Here is a 19072-nt window from a genome sequence, read left to right as displayed (position 1 = left end):
ATAGGCTCTTAATTACACATTTACACACATGCTGTCTATCTTTTCACGCTTACACACACACAGGCTTTCAATCACATAAATACATGCTGTCTTTTTCTCTCACACACAGACTCTCATTCACATGCTTACAAACATGTCCTCTCTTTCTCTCAATTACACACAGGCTCTCAATCACATACTCACATGCTCCCTCACCTAAATCAGCTCTCAATCACACACAGACACACATGGTCTATCTCTCTCATTTAAACACAGGCTCTCAATCACATACTCACATGCTCCATCACCTAAACCAGCTGTCAATCAGACACAGACACACATGATCTCTCTCTTACTTATACACACAGGCTCTTAATCATACATACACATGATCTCTCTCACACACAAAGGATCTCAATCATACACACATACTCTTTCAAACAAACAGGTTTTCAATTACAAACTTACACATACAGGTTCCCAATGGTAAACTTACATTCATGCTCTCTCTCTCACAGGCAGGATCTCAATCACAGACATACTCTCTTTCACATATACAGGCTCTCAATCATTCACATACATGCAATCTCTCACTCACACACACAGGATCTCAAACACACATGCTTGCTCGCTCATTCACTCTCTCTCCCCCCCCCCCCCGGAACTCGCGGCAGCAGCAGCCACCTCCCAACGCTAACCTCCTTCATTTTCAGCCCTCGCGGAGGCGAAGGCGGAGTCCCATCGGCCGCGGTTGAAGATTTTCATTTTCCTCCGAGCCGCGCTGCAGTCTTCTTCCCGCGCAGGCACCCGATGCTCTCCACTTCCTCTTCCGGGCCGCGGGAAGAAGAGAGCACCGGCGTGCTCTCCTCTTCCCGCGGCCCGGAAGAGGAAGTGGAGAGCATCGGGTGCCTGCGCGGGAAGACCCGCGCAGGCACCCGATGACTCCAGCGCTGGCACCCGGCTGACACCCGATGACTCCCGCGCAGGCACCCGGATGACTCCAGTCGGCGTGCTCTCTTCTCCTCCCCCCCGCGGCCCGGAAGAGGAAGTGGTGAGCATCGGGTGCCTGCGCGGAAGAAGAGACCACGCTAGTGTGGTCTCTTCTTCCCGCGCAGGCACCCGATGCTCTCCACTTCCTCTTCCGGGCCGCGGGGGGGGGGGGGGGAGGAGAAGAGAGCACGCCGGTGCCGCTGACTCCAGCTGTCCTGCCGCGTTCCGCCCGGGCTGACAGCATTTTAAGCCCGGGCGACGGAGGACCGGGGAGCAGCTGGGTCAGCGGGGAACCGCGAAGTATGGCGACACGTGTCTGCGAGCCAGATGCAGCCCTCAAAAGAGCCATATCTGGCTCGCGAGCCATGGGTTCCCGACCCCTGGAATACACCATTGATTTTCAGAAATCATCCCTTCAAGCCTTTTCCATGCCTTTGCCACAGAGGACATCCTGCAGCCATCATTAGGAACTGCACTGTTGATACTTTTTGCCTAATTTTCTCTTTGCATTAGTTTTGCTCTAGATGTGTTTCTCTTGCTTAGATGAGAACCTGTTATCCTTCTGACACCACAATCAGCCCTCCAAAGGTTGCACACACCAACTTTACATTGCTTACATTAGGAGCCACTTACATGCTAATGAAATCTGGCAAATGGATGTTACTCACTATTCTCCTTTTGCCCCTTGGAAATTTTTACATGTAACCATTGACACTTTCTCGTATTTTCTATGGGCCACCCCCCAAAAAAGGGGAGGCCACCAAGCATGTTATTAATCACTGTATAAGAACCTTTTCGGTCATGGGATTGCCTTCTGTTTTAAAAACTGATAATGGTCCTGCTTATAGCAGCCATTCCTTCACTGATTTTTGTCAACATTGGAACATCAAACACATATTTGGCATCCCTTACCACTCCACTCACTGACAGGCTATCGTGGAGTAAGACAGCCTTTGACAAACACAAACTAAAAGCAGGAATTGCCCCTAGTACTGTTTACCTTAAATCATTTAAACATATCATACTCCAATCAGGCCACAGCTGTGGACAATTATTTAGGGAACAGGATTAGCAATCCACAACCATTAGTTTTGTATAGAATGTTATCTAACTATGTTTAGCATGACCCTGTCCCCCTTGTTATCATGGGGAAGAGGACTGTGCTTTCTCCCTCAAGGTTCCTTAAGCCGTGGAGAGATGGCGTAGCACCAAGAACTGCAGAATTCGATTTCAAACTTCTCCCTGAGTCTTCTCAACCCCCAATCCACACAGCTCCTGGAACAGCAGGGACTTGAAAAAACTCCAGAGAACTTTTTGCCTTCTCCAGAGAACGTTTTGCTTGCTGCATTTTCTTGCTTGAATGCCAATTCATTGACAATTGTGATGTGCATCTTCTTATTCTGCATTCTCCCTCCTGCCATGGCAATATCTGAACAAGAACTATGACAATTCAATATGTACATTACCGACGCACAGACTTTATCACAACTATTGAACCAAACAGATTGCTGGGTTTGCATGCATATGCCAACCCATTCCAGAAAAGGACTATTGATGCATGCAGTTCTTTTTAACCTATCAGGATGGACTACTTACCCGTGGACTTACAGAACGTCTTTATAAATTCACCAGTCAATTACACAGTAATGCATTTGGATAGTAGGATACAAGAGAATGCTGTTTTTTGTTGGGATTATTACTAATGACAGTATCACAGGGCTCAAGATAGGGAAATATCCATATTGCAATCACACATTCATCCTGCATCACAACATGTCCAGAATACACTCCTTCCTTAATGTAACCATTACTGAACACATGCACAACTTCATAACATCTGACTTGTCAGGTCTCAGAAAGACAATTCTCATTGTATTACTTTGTATTGTTATTTTAATATGTTGCTGTTGCTGTATTCATTGCTTACCCAATTTGACTAACATACTTTTACCTAATTCACTACGTAAGGATTTCCTTTAAATTAAAAAAAAAAAAAAAAAAGAAAAGGTGGGATGTTGATATGCAAGCCTTTTCTCTTCTGTTGGCAAACCACAGAGGCTGAAGGGCCTGCATTAGCACTCCTCACTGAAAGGCCTACATTAACACTTCTTGCTGAGTTTGCATAAACATTCTCAGCATTTTGCTTATCTTGTTCTGAACAGACACAGAGTCTGCATTTCTTAAGCTCTTGTTTTTACAGATTTTACTCTTAGTACAAATAACCCCTTGCCCTAGATACAGTATAATCGTTTGACATAGAAACCGGCACAGCATGAGAGATTGTAGCCATAGCAACGTAGGCATGCATGCAGGCAACATGTACCAGCACGTAGGACGTATTAACCAATCATATACTGTATAGTAGATGCTGTGGAATTCTGTAACTTGATATAATAAAAACAACATCCTCAGACGGAGATCAGATGATGATCAGAGGATGATGGCCCCATAAGAATCCTGTCTGACGTGCCTCTTCTTTCCCTGCGTTGCTACAGAGAACTTCCAGCATCTTATGACTGGCATCCTCCTCCGTCAGGAACTGGATAGGAATGGCCTCCACCATAGCCCACACAGGTTAGATCCTCCAGTGGGGACTGGCGCCTCTCATCTGGAAAGGACGTGTCCGAGAGAAGATCCCCTGAGTCATCAGAAAAAGACTGAGGTATCAACCCCCCTGGGATATTACGGGGCATCCTCCTCACTAAAGTCCCCTGGGGACCCTTGTGAAGGGCTCCTGCCCAAGCCTCTCTGTTTTGGTACTAAAGGCAGCAACAGCACCAAGGGCACTGACGTCTTCGAGGGACCAGGGAACACCGGGCATGGTACCAATGCCCCTGATGATGCCCCAGGCTGCAACATCATCATCATCCTCCTCTGACAAACCCACAATGGAGATCACTCCAGAGGAAGGAGGTCCCAGTAGCCACTGGGGTATCGAGGGGCCCCCAGGCACCAGTAGCTGCTACATTGGTAGGATGGCCAGCCGGACGGCGAGGCGCTCCAGCAGCAGTGCCAACATCGCAGGGGCGGGTTCCGACACTGGAGGAGGCACTTGTGGAGCCGGCAAGCTTGATGCTCTGAAGGGCTCGGAGCACCGCCAGTTGCACCCTGCAGTCCAGCTCCTCTTGAAAATCTGCTGAAGACAGGATGGATGGAGAAGAGGAAGAGATGTCACCAGAAATCCCTCAGAACCCCAAGGGAGCTAGTTGCCTGGCACTGATATCTGTGGGGACCTTCTGGGACTCCTGGATTCGATAGAGGTCGATGCCTCCTCTCTACGGGTTGCTTCAGGGGCATCACAGCGGTCGCCGGTGCCGACCCGAGCTCTGTGCGTCAAAGGTGACAGATGGCTGTTTCTGAAATTTCCCTCTGTGCTTGGCCCAGTCTTTCCCCGGCGACAAGGATAGAGATGATCCCGATGTCCTAGAGTGCGATGACACTGATGATGGCCTATCTCCAGCCCCGAGAGAGAGACAGAGAGAGAGAGGGGGCCCCGGAAGAGGAGTAGACTATGATGGATCTGTATCCATCAGCTCCCCATGGCCCTTGGGCATCGATGCACCTGATGACAGAGTCGAAGGACCAGACTTTTTGGACCCAAAAGGCTTCTCCATCTTATCCAAACAGGCCCAATGACCCTTGGGGGTCATTTGATCACAAAAACTATACCCCCAGACATCGTGCGACACCCCCAGGCAGAGAATACAATCCTCGTGCGGCTCCGTAATGGACATGGTCTACGGGTACTGGGGGCATCTGCAAACTTTGACGCCATAAACAGCCAGCGAGCGGTCAATGACCGGTGGCCAAAGAGTGACACTGCCGGGAATTGACCGCTAAGAATGAGAGACTTACCACACCGCCCTTTAGAGGCATAGACGAGGGATAAGAGGGACCAGATGCAGACAAATTGCAAAAATGACAGGGAAAAAACTCTGAACAGAGCAGCTCCACAATCACAACGCAAAAGCTGCATGGAAAAGAAGACTGAAGAGGGACCCTACGTGGACAGTGGCAAGCTGGGCATGTTCAGTGTACCAGTCAATGTTTCTAGGAACTTTGACATAAGTTTTCCGTGCCAGGCTCCATCTGATGACATCACCCATGTGTGAGGACTACCATCCTCCTGCCTGTCCTAGGAGAACAATTTTTCATTTTGTTTTTCTGTTCTTTTCTTTCATTTTGTTTAAAATAAAGAGGGAAAATATAAGTCTACTGTGACTTCTTCCCCACTACCAAAGTTCCCAACAGCACTCCCACCTCCAGATTTCTCTGGATATCCCCCAATCACATACCCCATCCATGGGCATAAGGGAAAAGAATGATCCCTAGTTGCTCCTGCCTCACAGATCTCAGTTTCAAAATGGCACTAGACTCAGGGCCTATTGTCCAGAGGTACAGATATACCTCCACACAATAAAATGGCACTAGCCTTAGATCTGCTGGCATCATTTTGAAATGGACACCTAACAGGACAGGTAGATTGTTCCTGCTCCTTAGACTAATGGATGGGATAAGCAACAGGGGAACAAGGGGGAAATGGGAGGTGGCAGCGGCAGTTTTTTGAAAACAAAAATGAAAAACCACAAATTTTCATCTGCTTTCGTTTCATTTTCAAAACAAAATTTTGTTTCAAAGAAAAGCATGTCTCTAGTTATTATAGTTTTCTTTTTCTTCTGAGTGTGTAATATAGAAAAAGCGAAGCTAGGAAAACAGGCCAAGCTTCAAATATAGAGTTAAGCCATTAAGCACTATGGAAGTCAATTCAGTCATACGGATGGAAGTGAATAAAGTTGGTCAAGGTGTCTATCATACTTAACACACATTATGGATAGTGCCTCTTACAATGGCAGAACTGTTGACATTTCCTTGGGCTACATAGACTTTTGAACAATAAACTCATCTTAGACAAACATGATGGTTTGTTCAGCCATGATATTGCCTATATTAGGTTTCTTAGGCCAAGGAAAAGACATTCTTTATTTTCTCAAACTGTTAAAACAAAATCCTAACTCAGTTCTTCATGAAGAAATCAGAACCAATGAGCAGCTCATTTTGCCTGCCTACTCCAAAATTACACCTTTACTACTAAGATTTGAATTCTAACAGAACTATATTGAACAAGAAACAGGATATGTTTGTGAGACTACAAAAAAAAAAAAAAAAAAAAGATAGTGAACCTGAACAGTCAAAATACAACACTTAAGAGCATGTCACTAGTCTCCTCCTGTATAGTATATGTGACTAAAATGATTAGATAGTAATTTACATTTGATACTGGTTATCTTTTTGATCCAGCAGTTTCTTCCTGCTGCTTTGGGCTTCAAAGCTAAGTCAGAACCAGTGCTAGGATCTGGTACCATAAACCCTCACTCACAACTACCTGTGGATTTTTCCCCCTGTTTATATCCCCTCTCCCCAAGTACCTAGTCATTTTAGCAACCATTCTTTAGTGGAGGGCCCACACATTGAGGCTACTTCCAGAACCCTGAATAAGCACCAAGCATCACCCTTCACACCATTACTGCCTCCTCTCATTCCTGTGAGCTGTAGTTACACATCATCTCCACCCATGGGCTGATGTTTGGAGCAGAAGATCTGGCTCAAGGATCAAACCAAGGCCCTTTTGCATGGAAGAGTGCAGCACTGCCACTACGCACCATGCCAGCCCAAGGAAGCTTTTACTTGGCAGATAATCTTATCTGCCAAGTAAAAGCTTATTTTTTTTTGTGATATCTTGCCTTACAAATCTTATTTTTTTTTGTGATATCTTGCCTTACAAATACTGAAGTAAACAGGCATTTTGAAGCCGGTAATAATAAATAAACAAACAAATAATTATAAATCCAAAATCACAAAGGCTTGGAGCCAAAAGTATGCACTCCAAATATTAAATATCAAACACCAAAGGAGATGCAGGAAGAATTGAAAGGTCCAAACAATGATTTTATGTAGAAAAACAAGGTTTCTTTAATTCAAAACAGCAACTCTATTGCTCAATTCTCAAGCATAGTGGTTCTCTTTAGGGTCCCCCAACACGGACCCCGTGTTTCACCCAAAGGCTGTGACAGGAGGGACAAGTTAAATTTTTTGAAACTTAAATGCAGAGTGACATTTACGAAGCTGACAACCTTACCTCTCTCTTCTAATCAACTCTTTTGAGTTCTTCCAGAGCCTTATTAGAGCTATTTACCCAGGATGCCACAACAGATACCTTATCTATAAATCTGCATAATGCCTACCCAACTTGAAATTTCTACTATGATGGGGATCACTATTTCCTTTCTTCTGCTCTGTCTCCTATTACCTCTTCTGTATTAACATGGAACTGAGTGCGGCAATTTTGCAACCCCTATGGGCCAGCCTGAAAGCAAATTTTCACAAGGGAAACTCTCAATGGAGTTTCCATTTGAAAATGCAGGTACTTTTGTATACTTTCAGTTTGAACCTGTGTAGAAGCAGGTTCAAACCCAAACCAGAAAGTATATGCTATGATTTGAAAAAGTAACCACTGAATGCATTTTCCCTCCCCCAATGTAACTTCATCCACTTTTTTATATGGGTATAACTATGTGCACTGTGAAACAGCACGAGTCTTACCTGGGGAGAGGAGGTGGCAAAGGACAATTTTCAAACCATGTTTTACCTGCCTAAAAATATTTGCGTATTGCCCCATAATCAATATTTGGCTTTTTCATGTGTGTGTTCAGTTAATACATTTTTTGAAATGCATCTGTTAAATGAAGCAATACCCCTCAGCAGCTACTTACACCACAACTCATTTCTAAAACAATACTAGAAGTACATAGTGCTTCTCTATGGTTATTAGTGTTCATTGAACCCTATTCCTTTTGCTCATTTCTTACTTTTAGCATTTAATTCTTTTCAAAGACTGTCAAGATTATTACTTGGCCATCTTATGTGCTGCCATGCATAGAACATGGTCCTCAACCTGAAATTCTGGGTTTTGGTCTGGCCAAAGCTGGAGACACTACAAGCAATATTTACTGCCCAGGGAAGGGAGGCCTGAGATAGCAATTTTAATACAATACCTATTGCCAGGGCCAGAAAAGGCAGTCATCTGGGCTTCACAGCTCTGATCTGCATTTTTTTGAGCACAGGAGGTATTTGCAATCTCTGGTCTTGGTTTCATGAAAGGGAGACAAGCCAGGGAACACAGACAATGGAGTTATGATTATTAGTTTTCAAAAACCCATGACGACTATTCAGACATAACTGTATGCATTTGATCTAAGAACAAAGTAAGTTTTCAAATTTAGTTTATCCAGAAAAACAGGCCTGTTTATGGTTCTCAAGAATCAGCATTGTACATTCCTTATTTATGGCATGTAGCTTCAAGAGCTTGGTGCTCTGTGGTAAATGGCTCTCGTGGCTAGCAGAGTAAGAGAAGCCAATCATAGAAATAATAGAGGCTGAGGCTGCTCTAAGTTACCTGACTGGCTGCTGAGCAGAGCAGGATGTGAAGTAAGGCAGATGTTTCAATGTATATTAAAAGAATAAAAATACTGAGCACTAGCCCATGAGGCAAATATACTAAGTTCTATACATACTTACTTATTAGCAGAGCTTCAATGAGATGAAAACACTGATCTGCACATTTGGACTGCTGCTAAGGTTTGGCAATATAATGTCAATGCATTACATGGAAACCAAAGCATGGTTCACATGGAAACAAAACCATAGGAAAACACATGGGGTTTTGAACAAGATGTTTTCAGAATGAAATCACAATTTTATCAAACTGATATTTCAATCTATATAAGGTTCATTTCAAATCTCTGCCAAATTTACTGGAGTGGAGGAGAAACCCAGTTACAGTAGTAGGATGAAAACCAGGGAAGTCAGGATTCAAACTTTGCTGATGCTCCATCCTACATTGCCTCAGGTACAAACTTAGGACCTGATCTACTAAGAATTTTCTCCCATTCTGTCTATGGAAAAATGTTTAGTAAATCCAGCCCTTAGGGGCCGATGTAATACAGTCCGCTCAGCTGAGTGCACTGTATAACCCGCAGTCCGACGCAGGTTAAATAGGCGCTAATCCACCCCATAATGCAATAGGGGGATTAGCACCTATTTACCGTGCGTCCAATGCGGAGTGAATGAGATTGCGCTCATCACATGCAAATGCATGTCAATGAGGCTATTACTCATTCACTCCAAATGCAAAAAAATAAAATGTGCATCTCAGGTGCACATTTATCGCTCAGCTATTAACGCCTGCCTGGAGCAGGCGTTAATAGCTGAGCGCATTGAAAAAAGTACAGAAAAGCAGAAAACTGCTTTTCTGTACTTTTTTTAAAAGTTAAAAAAAAAAAAAGAAAAAACCCTCTGCCAGCTGCTTTGAAGACAAACGCTGATACGCTTGGCATCGGTTTTCATAACCGGCCGGCTGTATTATGAAAACCCGACGCCGATAAACTGGGCGTCTGTGTTCATAAACCAGCACACCGCCGGTAACCGCGAGGTCGCATTAGCAAGGAGGCGCTAAGATCGAACAAGCAACCCTAGCGCCTCCTTGCTAGCACGATCCCCTAATTTGTTTATTGCATGGCGCCCCCTTGCAGGCACCATGCACATATTAAGAAAGCGGGTGCTGAAAAGTCAGCGCCCGCTTCCTGCATTTAATATTGCATCGGCCCCTTAGATTGTAAGCCTTTTGGGGACAGGGAAATAGCTACAGTACTGAAATGTAACTCATTCTGAACTACTGATGAGATAAGTCTGCAAAATATAATTTTGAATCTGCAATTTCCACAATTTAAGAATTTTTATTTTGCTTAAGAAAGTTCAGTTCTGTAGATAAATCTGAACTCCAAGCAGGATACCTTCTCTAAAGTTTAAGATAAAACTGAAAAGCAAAGCATCAGCTGTGGGGCAGCGTTTCTAGAACTGGTCTCTGAAAAATAAAATCTATCCATTTTAACTTGTCCAACATGGAGATACTTTTTAAAGTTACAATATAAATACAGCTAGCAGAAATTTATATTTATTAGCTTTTCTGAACTTCTTCATTGCTGAAGTATAGGACTTTTTAGTTACCCATTTGTTTGAGGATGCACTGATTCAACATAGCAGCATCATACTAATTCCCTGGAATTCCTTTTGAATCTACCCCAGTCATGGGCAGATTCAAAAGCAGGAATTAAAATTTGTGGCAAAGTTTCCGAAATTCTTCAGATATAGTGTAGTTGTTGTATTGGTACACTTGAATGTGTGGAAATAAATGTCAAGCAACAAAAAAATGAGGTGATTAGTTAGTCCTATAAAAAGCTAAATCCTTATATAATTGTTTTTTTACCTTTATTCTTAAAACTGTGGCAATTATGTTGCAGATTTGTATAGATTTGCCTATTAATATTTTATAAAGTAAGTTATAAATTTTGATATTAGGTATGTGTCAATTTTGTTTGTTCTTTTTGGGGGGAATAAGGATCTGAATGATTGGTGTTCGGAAGGGGATAGAAAATAGGGGTATAGGAAAGGACCTGAAGGAGGGAAGAGGAGAAGGAATATGAAAGGAGAGGAACAGAAAGATGGGAGAAAGGGGGGGTGGGACTATCAGCAGAAGGAGGAAAAGATTGGGTGATTGTGGGGGTAGGGGGGGGAGAAAGAAAAGATCCAATTACACACCTCCTCCTAATGCAGATCACTTCTTACTCATCCACTCTCCCATACCTTATTTGATCACTCCTTCCCTCCAATCCTCTCACTCTTACTCATTCTTTAATCTCCAGCCAATCTCCTGTCTTTATCCCGCTTTGATGTCCTACTCCAGAATGATACCCTTTCCTCTCCAATCTAGGCTTGGCATTAGGATAGCAAAAGTGCAGCATCTTGAGCTATGGCCGCAGAGTCAATTTCTACAGCAGAAGTCACCAATGCTGTATAATTCATACTATAACACTCCAGCCATTCTGTTGTCCCATCCCCCTCCCCCAGCAGCCGAGGAGGATGTTGACCAGGGTGCTGCACTGCAGCTGTCATCATCCTGCTGCTAAACAGATCAGTGTGGGGTGAGGAGTAGGCAAAATGCACAGGCTGCTGCCAGCGCTTCAGCCTGACTCCCAGTCTCCTCCAGCAATTCTGCAGAGAACAGGGAATTTCACAATAAGGACTGGACTTTGCAGCTCTTCCCACAGCATCACAAGAAGCCAAAAGCCCTAGTTATAGCAAATCCCAAGAGAATTGTCTAATGAACACACAGGAAACCCTACGGCTGTTACAAATTTCCATTTCAAAGTTTCCCAAAATGAAAGGCAAAAAAAAAAAAAGGTTTAAAGTATACCTTAACCTCTTCATGTTTGGGGGGGTTAGAACAATGAGGAAAACCATTTTGGTATTTGAAGAGAAAAATCTAATACCACAGTCAGAAAGGAATCAATCCAATTTTTTTTTCAATACTGCATGTTATCCTACTATAGGGAATTTCGGTACTAATAATAAAACTTGAAGATAAATCTTAATTTTTCTACATTTTTGTAACCTTTGAATCTCCTATGGCGAACAAGTTTGCCAGAGACACACTACCACTTTCAGAAAACTATTTACCTCTAATGAATGAGTTGTGCTTTACCATCAAAGTATAACCTGAAATTTTCACAGAAATAACATGAACATTTGATAGTTTAATTCTCTTTTCAACAGAACTGCTTAATTCTCAGAGAAATGTGTTCATTTGTGAAACTTAAGTCACAAAGATGACCTCCATCCCATGGATTCACAGGTTACAAAATGAACTCACTTTAAGAGATTTGCTTAATGAAACTCCAACCACAGAACTGTGGACCACTGTCCAAGATCGGACACAAGTCATGAATTCAACCTGGAACATCTTCATCTTGCTTATATATAATGTAATGATACCACTGAGCCATATGAAGAAATTACTGTTCTGGTTTAACTCTCCTTAGAAAACAAGCAACCCAGACACTGTCTTGGAAAGTTTTATCAGCATCATCTTCAGTAACACTTACTGTTCGGAGATCCCCAACACGCTTTTCAAGGGATGGTGATAAACCCTCTGGGAGTGCAGGGACCTGCTTAGGAATCAGGACCTGAGATATACTATTCGGCTGCATAGCACTGCCATTCTCTCCTGGCTCTGAGAGAGGACTGCCATTAGAAGCATCCAGAAACTGGTCAAAGTCAATATCAGCTAGCATCTCCAAAGTGCTTTCTGCCTCCTGAAATAACTCTCGCTCACTGGTGCTCCCAAAGATGGAAAGAACTGGATCAGAACCAAGATTTAAGTCAGCCATGTCATTTCCAGGAGCTGAGGGAGGTTTCTGTGTAGTTGTGATAACAGTTACGACTGGAGGGTTTTGCCTGTTTTCTTTTTTCTTCAAGGCTTCCTTTTCTTTCTGAAATTTCCTGAGCATGGCTGCAAGAGATAGTGAATCCTTGTATAGTTTTTTCTTCTTCTTCTCCGATTTGTGCACATTAAAAGCCATTACTCTGCAAGGAAAAACTACAGTATTTAGTCTATGAACACAAATATGATGTCTTTATTAACCAAAGCTCTTTAGCACCATTCTCTTTCAAATATTTTCCTTGCTTTCTCTCACATACAGGCCAGCTGCTATATAGACACTCCCAATCTATCTTTTTTGGCTGATAGATAGGTTTTCTTCTAAATGCTATTTGGCTCAGTTTGCTGTTTGCCAGGTACTAAGTGCTACTTTTATAACTGCTAGTCAGAAACGGAAGAACACAAAGTGATAGACGATTTAGATATGTGGATAACATTTAGCAAATTTAACCAACTTAGAGAACAAAGTTGCTTACCTGTAATAGTTGTTTACTGAAAAAAATATGACAACTACACAACTGGATGATAGGGATGCGCATTTGTTTTTGTTTTCATTTTTTAGTGCACAATTTTTTTTTTTATAGTGCACACTAAAATTAGTGCAACTTGATATAGTGCTCACAAAATCAAAATAGCATACACTAATAGAAAAAAAAAATTAAACAAATTTAAAAAATGAACTTAAAATAACAAACCAGAGAAAATGAACCACAAAAGAATGTTTTTTGGCTGCATATCTGTATCGAACAATTTCAACCAATGGCATCACTACAGAATACATTTCTAGAGCATTCTGGAAAAAACCTGAAGGTCAATCTAGGCATGTATGATACGGTAGCTCCGATATCATTCACACAAAACACCCACAAACAAAATGTGTATTCCAGTAACCTCGTTAGTAACCAACAGATCCAAATAAATTGTTAAACTGGTATCTATTTCATAAACATATTATTCAGCCAAACTTCAAATTTTGTGGGACCCTTACTCCTAGAGTCAGTGAAGGATGACAGACTCTTATTATGGTTTCGGGTCACTTTACTTTATTTTCATCAACTTTTCAATTTTTGTCTTTCATCATATTTGAATAAAAATCCCAAAGTATGCTAACGAACTTCAAGATGTAACGTGTCCTTAACGGCTCTTAATAAGAAGTTACACTAGTCAGTCACAGTCCCAAATAATTTAAATAATGATACTCATCACAATTAGCGTGATGGGACTGAGATGGAGACGCTAATTGTGATGAGTATCATTATTTAAATTATTTGGGACTGTGACTGGCTAGTATAGCTTCTCAATAAGAGCCTTTAAGGACACGTTACATCTTGAAGTTCGTCAGTATACTTTGGGATTTTTACTCAAATATGATGAAAAAGACAAAAATTGAAAAGTTGATGAAAATAAAGTAAAGTGACCCGATACCACAATAAGAGTCTATCATCCTTCACTGACTCTAGGAGTAAGGGTCCCACAAAATTTGAAGTTTGATGGCTGAATAATATGTTTATGAAATAGATACCAGTTTAACCATTTATTTGGATCCGTTTGATATGGTAGCTCCAACATCCCTGCACTCACCCAGTGTACCTCAGTTCTGTTAAAGCTAATACAGTGTTTCCCAATCTATTCAAGTCCAAAGCACACCTATAATAGAAATGTGTGGCATACCAACTTCCACGGAGCAGGCAATGCGGACATAGAGAGGACTAATATGGTCAAAAGAAGAGCTAGTTCAGTGCAAACTCTCCCCATCTCACTCAGCCTGGGGATAAGACAGAGGCTGGAAGGATTCAAGAAGGCTGTTGTGTGCACTGTATATGATACAAAGAGAGCCTAGATAACTATGCGTGCAAGTTGCCCGTTAATCACTACACTCCAGGAACCATACTATAGCTAGGAAGAGGCACGCAGATTACACATGCTCTCAGAAAAGAGCTCCTACATGTTTAAGAGTTACCCCTGGTGACTTGTTTTAAGATGCTGAGAGCAGAGACCAGATACTGGTCTGATCTGAGCATCAGGCAGTGATGACTTTTCCGTGGCACATCTGATCATGTCTGAAAGCATACTTGGAAAACACAGATAATAAGCCCAACTCAAGCAGAGGAGGAAGACTGTTGTATGTGACTGGTGATTCTCCTGTATTCAGAGAATGCCTATTACAAATGCACAATTTTATTTTGTCTGAAGACAAGGTGAATCAGTAAGTCACACAAGGACTCCCTAGTTAAGGGCTGTATTCAACAGAGAAAGGGAAACAATCTGCCAACAGGGTAGTATGAACTCTGGCAGGTTAGAACTCTCTCTTTGGAAGACAAATCTAAATGAAAAAGTGGTCCTTATGGGGGCTAGAGTTGGGTTCTAAGTATCTAAGATACCTGGGAAAATTGACTACCCAAAACTTGTCATGCTAGAAAATCAGCATTGAAACAATAAGATAAACATGTGGACTAAAGTCCATGTCACAGCATTGCATACTCAACAGAAGCAGAGCTCAGAAAGGACACCGAAGCAGCCATTCCTCTGACATTATGAGCCTGGAACATACTCCTAAGGCAGAGCTTTCCAAAGTGTGTGTCGCGACACTTTAGTGTGTCGCCTACAGTGTGCCGCGTAAGCCCGGTGAATGTGACACACTGGCAAGTGGGAGCCAATGCGGCCGCCGGTGGACCTCATTCCACTGGCAGATGAGCAGTGAAGTATCGCTGTGCTGTGAGGGAGACACATAGCAGGAAGATCGGCAGGGCTGTGGTGGAGCTCACGTCACCACGACCTGAAGAAAAAGGTCACGTCTAAACGTGCAGGTGCTCCTCCTCCTTCCTGCCCACGCGACCCCGGAAGAAAAATGTTGCTGGAGCCGCACGGGCAGGAAGGAGGAGGAGTATCAACCGCGTGCAGAAGAGAGCAGCGTTGTTGCAGCGGGCTGAGAAGAGAGGCGGCCCGGTAGCAGGGTCCCCCACCACGGATTGGCCCGAGAAGATCAGGGCCGCTGCAGAGCCCATCCTGCAGCGACCCGTGAAGAGGAGGCCCAAAGGTAAGAGAGAGGCTGAGGGCCCGTAGAGTGTGTATATGAGAAGAGTTGAGAGACTGTGTGGGAGTGAGGACCTGAATGTTTGCAGAGACAGCATGTGAGAGCCTGTGTGTGTGAGAGAGACAACAGCATGTGACAGTGAGAGCCTGTGTGTATGAATGATTGTATGAGAGAGAGCATGTGACAGTGAGAGCCTGCCTGGGTGTGTGAGAGTCAGATAGCATGTGCAAGAGAGAAAATGTGTATGAATGATTGAATGAGAGAGAGCATGTGAGAGTGAGAGCCTGTGTGTGTATGAGAGAGAAAGAAAACATGTGAGAATGAGAACCTGACTATGTTTGAGGGAAGAAGATAGATGGAGAGAAAAAGAAAAAAGACAATATGAAAGGAATTGGCAAAAAAATAAAGGGGAGGTGGAACAAAAAAGCCTTGACCAACCGATTAGAAAACTAAGATCAGACAGCAAAGGTAAAAAATAAAAATAAAAAAATTACTTTTTACTGATTGGCACATGTAATCTTTGGTAATGTGCAAGAGTAGCACTTTCTCTATGTGGATCTCACAATGTACGAGATCAACATGGAGGAAGTGGAAACCCACGGGGCCTGCACAGAGGAGGCAGCAGAATGGGCTTCAGTGCCAATAGCAGCAATCAGCGCCTCCCCAATAGCCATGCGGCATCAGTGACAGTGGCAGCAGAGGAATGCGAGAGGCTCAGAGGTTGCTGGCAAAAGAAAGAGAGGGGGTCTGCCTTTAGTGTGTGCATGTGTATGAATGGGTGCCTGCCTGAGGGTGTGTCTGTGTATGAGAATGTATGGGTGTCTTCCTGGGGTTTGAATGTGTGAGAATAGGTGCCTGCCTGTGTGTGGTGTATGTGTGTGTGAGACAATGAATTGGTGCCTGCCTGGGGGTCTGTGTGTGAGACCATGAATGTGTGCATGCCTGGGGGATGATGAGGAGTGGTGTGAAAATGAATGAGAGCTTGCCTGGGGGTCAGTTTCAGTGTGAGAGAATGACTGGGAGCTTGCCTGGGTGTGTGTGTTTGTGTGTATGTGAGGAGCCAGAGAGAGTGAGAGCATGAGTGTGTATGAGAAAATCCAGGGGAGTAAGAGTTTGTGTGTATGTGGAGGAGGAGAGTGTCTTAGAGCCTGAGAGTGTGTCAGTGTCTGTGAGAGCGAGAGGTTATGGTGGGTATAAGAGCATGAATATGTATGTATGTGACAGTGTATGTGTGAGAGAGAATGGAAATGTGAGTATATGTGAGAGAGAGAGGATAACCTCCTAATCCTTGACAATATCAGGGTGACTGGAAATCAAGAGCTCCCATGTATGGACAGCAGGGGCTTTTTAAAATCCTTATTAGTTTTAATTATTGGTTGCTATTTGATATATGTGCTGTTTTGAAACATTTTATTGGTGTTTGGGAAATTGTAAAAAATGTAAATGATTTTAATTAATAGAAATTCTATTTATTAGTAGTTTTAAAATATTCTTTTATTAGTATGGTTTTACTATTATAACTGATGCTTTATGTTTCTTGATTTTATTTGTTTTATGAGGAATGGTGGTTCTGTTTTCCATTGTTAATACACAGAGTCTGGCTTCTTGGGGTTCCATTTCAGTTTTGTCTAATTTGTCCTCCTTTATTTTGTATTCTGTATTTAGTGAGGGTCTGTCTCTGCTCTGAATCTCTCATCATGTGACCATGATGAGAGATTCTGCTAGCATAGGTATCTATAGCAATCTGGTTTGTTTTGTTTCCTCAGTAGGTGGTGTATTGGTATTCTAGGACCCAGTGTAATATTTACCCTTGCTTTTTCACAGCTAGGGTTATTGTTGTTTGAGTCTTTGGTGTTATTACTGTTATGTTACAATGGGATTGCAGTACAGATTTTGAGTGTCTTTTTTGCGAGGTTTTGTGTTAGTTCACAATGTGCCTGGCAGTGGAAGGTGTTTGTGCTGCTGTTACTGTGAGGTGACACCAGAATTTGAAAATATCTTTTAGTATGAAGAGCTATAAGGGAAACATCCAAGCTCCATTGTTTGGGGGAATTTCAGTGGATGCACAGAGTTACAGAACTGGAGGTGCAGGATTTATATTGACATTCTGTCCCTTCCTATAAATTCCAGACTTCACTCTCATAGCCATATAGAATTAGTTGAAAGAGGCTATCAAATAATTATATAGGGTGAAACTGGCCAGCTTTTTAAAATTACGCAGAAGACCCTTTGGACTTCTTTATTAACACCAAATATTCAAAAGCTGCGTTTATCCCATCAAGCTCATATATCTCATTAAAGAGGTAAATTGAATAACACAATAACTGTTTTATTATTGTTACTCAAATTATAACATTGATCTTGGAATATTATATATTTTTAATATAAATGAAAGGTTTTCACAAGATAGGTTGTGTCATGAAACATTTTGTTATGTATATATTTAAGGAAACATACATAAATTGTCGAAATACATTTCATTCGTTTAACCTTTAACCTCTGGTTTGCTAGTAGACTGAATTACTGTGTCTCGAAATTATGTTTGTCTAAAAAGTGTGTCACCAACATGAAAAGTTTGGAAAGCTCTGTACTAAGGTCAGACTAGCTGGGATGCAAGGAAGCATATGGATTCTACTAACTAATTAGAGTTCTTTTCAAAACAGCAATTCCATACATATTGAGGCAAAACAAAAAGATGACTGGAATTTCTAAGGCTCTGCAGACAGAAGGCAACAATTGTCTTATAAGCCAAAGTGTGAAAGGCTTGTTCATCCTTTATTGATATGTGGCCCTAAGGAAAATGTTAGAAAGACAAAGTGACAAGTCTTATAATCCAACACACAAAAAGCTTATTCAACTTTTATTGGCATGTGGCCTTGAGGAAAATGTTAAAAGGATGATTGACTGATTAAGGTGGAAGTTTGACGTAAGTGTAGACAGAAATATAGGATAGGTGCACTGCATCATCCTGTTATGTTTGAATTTAGTATGAGGTTGCTAGGGCATGAATCTCTACAAGCTGATGTTCCATGGTACGGTCGGTAACTTTGAAACAGTCGCGTGGGCACACACGTTATGCTCATATGCAGCTGATGCCAAAGGACGCAGCCATTTTATAAACATAAGCATATAGCGTATGGTATAAAATAGGATATATGTGCGTACAATTTTGTATGGAAGTGTGCATAAATGCAACCTCTACCGTGTAAATGAGGGAACTTTATAAGAGACACGACAACGCCATAGGGATTTTTCGCAGATCATTCTCAGTTCACCCATTTAAAGAATAGGACTTCCCAACCCCCTACTTTAATAGGCTTCCTTTCCCCCTTGTTAGCACTGACCCTTAAAACCCCGCTGACCAGTCTAGATTTTTTTTTTTAAATTACTTACATGCTATCCATAGCAGTAGTAAAGTTATGCAGCAGGGGACAGTGGCATGTGCTTGTAAGCATAAATACTTATGCGCACATTCCATGTTAAAGTCCCGGAAAGCAGAGTTGCTTACCTGTAACAGGTGTTCTCACAGGACAGCAGGATGTTAGTCCTCACATATAGGTGACATCATCTAGATGGAGCCAATCAAGGAACACTTTTGTCAAAGTTTCTAGAACTTTGACTGGCATCTATTGGGCAGGCCCAGCATGGCACTAACACTGCATCCAGCAGGGGTCTCCCTTCAGTCTTATGTATAGCAAAAAGAGCGTGCGAAAAATAACATAATAAATCGCAAGCGT

At 42.3% G+C, this 19072-nt stretch overlaps 1 protein-coding gene across 9 annotated transcripts in view; it reads right to left on the bottom strand.

Moving 5' to 3' along the window:
• The window catches only part of UBN2 (ubinuclein 2), a 586373-nt gene that overhangs the window by 430249 nt on the left and 137052 nt on the right, over positions 1-19072 (bottom strand). For all 9 annotated transcript variants that reach the window (XR_003854673.1, XR_003854671.1, XR_003854674.1 and 6 more), the window contains exon 6: positions 11967-12447. Coding sequence is in view for 5 of the 9 variants with exons in the window: in XM_029590354.1 (XP_029446214.1) it covers positions 11967-12447 (481 nt within the window). In the remaining 4 variants the exon portion in view is untranslated. The remainder of the gene's footprint in view (positions 1-11966; positions 12448-19072) is intronic.

Source organism: Rhinatrema bivittatum, chromosome 2 (assembly GCF_901001135.1).
Source record: "Rhinatrema bivittatum chromosome 2, aRhiBiv1.1, whole genome shotgun sequence".
NCBI lineage: Eukaryota > Metazoa > Chordata > Amphibia > Gymnophiona > Rhinatrematidae > Rhinatrema > Rhinatrema bivittatum.
The sequence above is the reverse complement of the archived record's forward strand: the minus strand, read 5'-3'. Positions and strand labels throughout refer to the sequence as shown.